Source organism: Aspergillus nomiae, assembly GCF_001204775.2.
Source record: "Aspergillus nomiae NRRL 13137 chromosome Unknown contig00956, whole genome shotgun sequence".
NCBI lineage: Eukaryota > Fungi > Ascomycota > Eurotiomycetes > Eurotiales > Aspergillaceae > Aspergillus > Aspergillus nomiae.
Window position 1 is genome coordinate 1 of NW_015379008.1, and position 994 is coordinate 994.

At 42.9% G+C, this 994-nt stretch overlaps 1 protein-coding gene across 1 annotated transcript; it reads right to left on the reverse strand.

The window, feature by feature from the left end:
• Window positions 1-696: 696 nt before the first annotated feature.
• Window positions 697-987, reverse strand: ANOM_011837 (acetate non-utilizing protein 9; the record flags this gene model as incomplete). The annotated part of the gene is made up of 3 exons (XM_015557093.1): window positions 697-779; window positions 851-950; window positions 979-987. 3 exons carry the CDS (start codon window positions 985-987, stop codon window positions 697-699), a joined length of 192 nt encoding a protein of 63 aa, XP_015400758.1.
• Between the last annotated feature and the right edge of the window lie 7 nt (window positions 988-994).

The window sequence follows — 994 nt, forward strand, 5'->3', positions numbered from 1 at the left end:
GGAGGGTGGTGTTGGGGTCTTCGAGGATGGAGGGCATTTTCTCTCTTCTTTTTTCTTTTGTGGTTTTGGTTTTTGTTTGGGATTATAGTTGGGGAATTGGGTTTACTGGGAAAGGATTGAAGGATTTATATATTGTAGATTGCTTTTCCGGGGTATATAAAAGTTTAACTTGCTCTTATCGGGGCGATTAGTCATTGGGTTTTGGTGGTTGTTTTGCGAAGGGCGTGAGGCGGATGTGGTGTTGATTGGTGGGGGTTTTACAATAGCCGGATGCGTGTACTTTAGATACTTACTACTACTAGTAGTAGTAGGTGGAACTAACATGTTCTTGTTCTTGTTCTTGATATACTAATGTCTATGCGTCATGTATGCATGTGTAGTACACCACTGCTCTAGTATTACTGTGGTAATAGTAACCCTTACATAGATCTTATCTAGTATATGTATGTATGTACATCCAAAAGCACTGCAAATGATAATAATATAATATAGTACATTCTATCATACACCCCATTCGTTAACCGAGTCCATGTCCTTAGCCGGACCATACAATATCTAGCATGGCGCCCTTTCTATCCCAAGACACCGGAAGGTCTTAATAATAGTTCACATCGCTATAACCTTCGTACCGCCTATCACACGGAGGGATATTAAAGATCAGGCAATGCGATCGTCAGAGTTATCGCGGAAACACACTTATTGCTGACCCTCGCCCTCGCCCTCCCCACCCTCGTTCTTGATAGCGTTCATGAGTTCGTATAATTGGCCGATTTGCTGGTCTGCACATTACCCTCGTTAGCACCCGACATACATCGATAGAGAAAGCAAAAGAGACAGAGAAAAAGCATACCACTCATCTTATCCAACTTATTCTTATCCAATTTCTCCCCAACCCAGGTATCGCCCTCCAACTTCTGGGCGTATAACTGCCACTCCGTCAAGAACCCGATCTACATACATTAGCTTTGTTCTCCGAACCGTACACATAACCTCA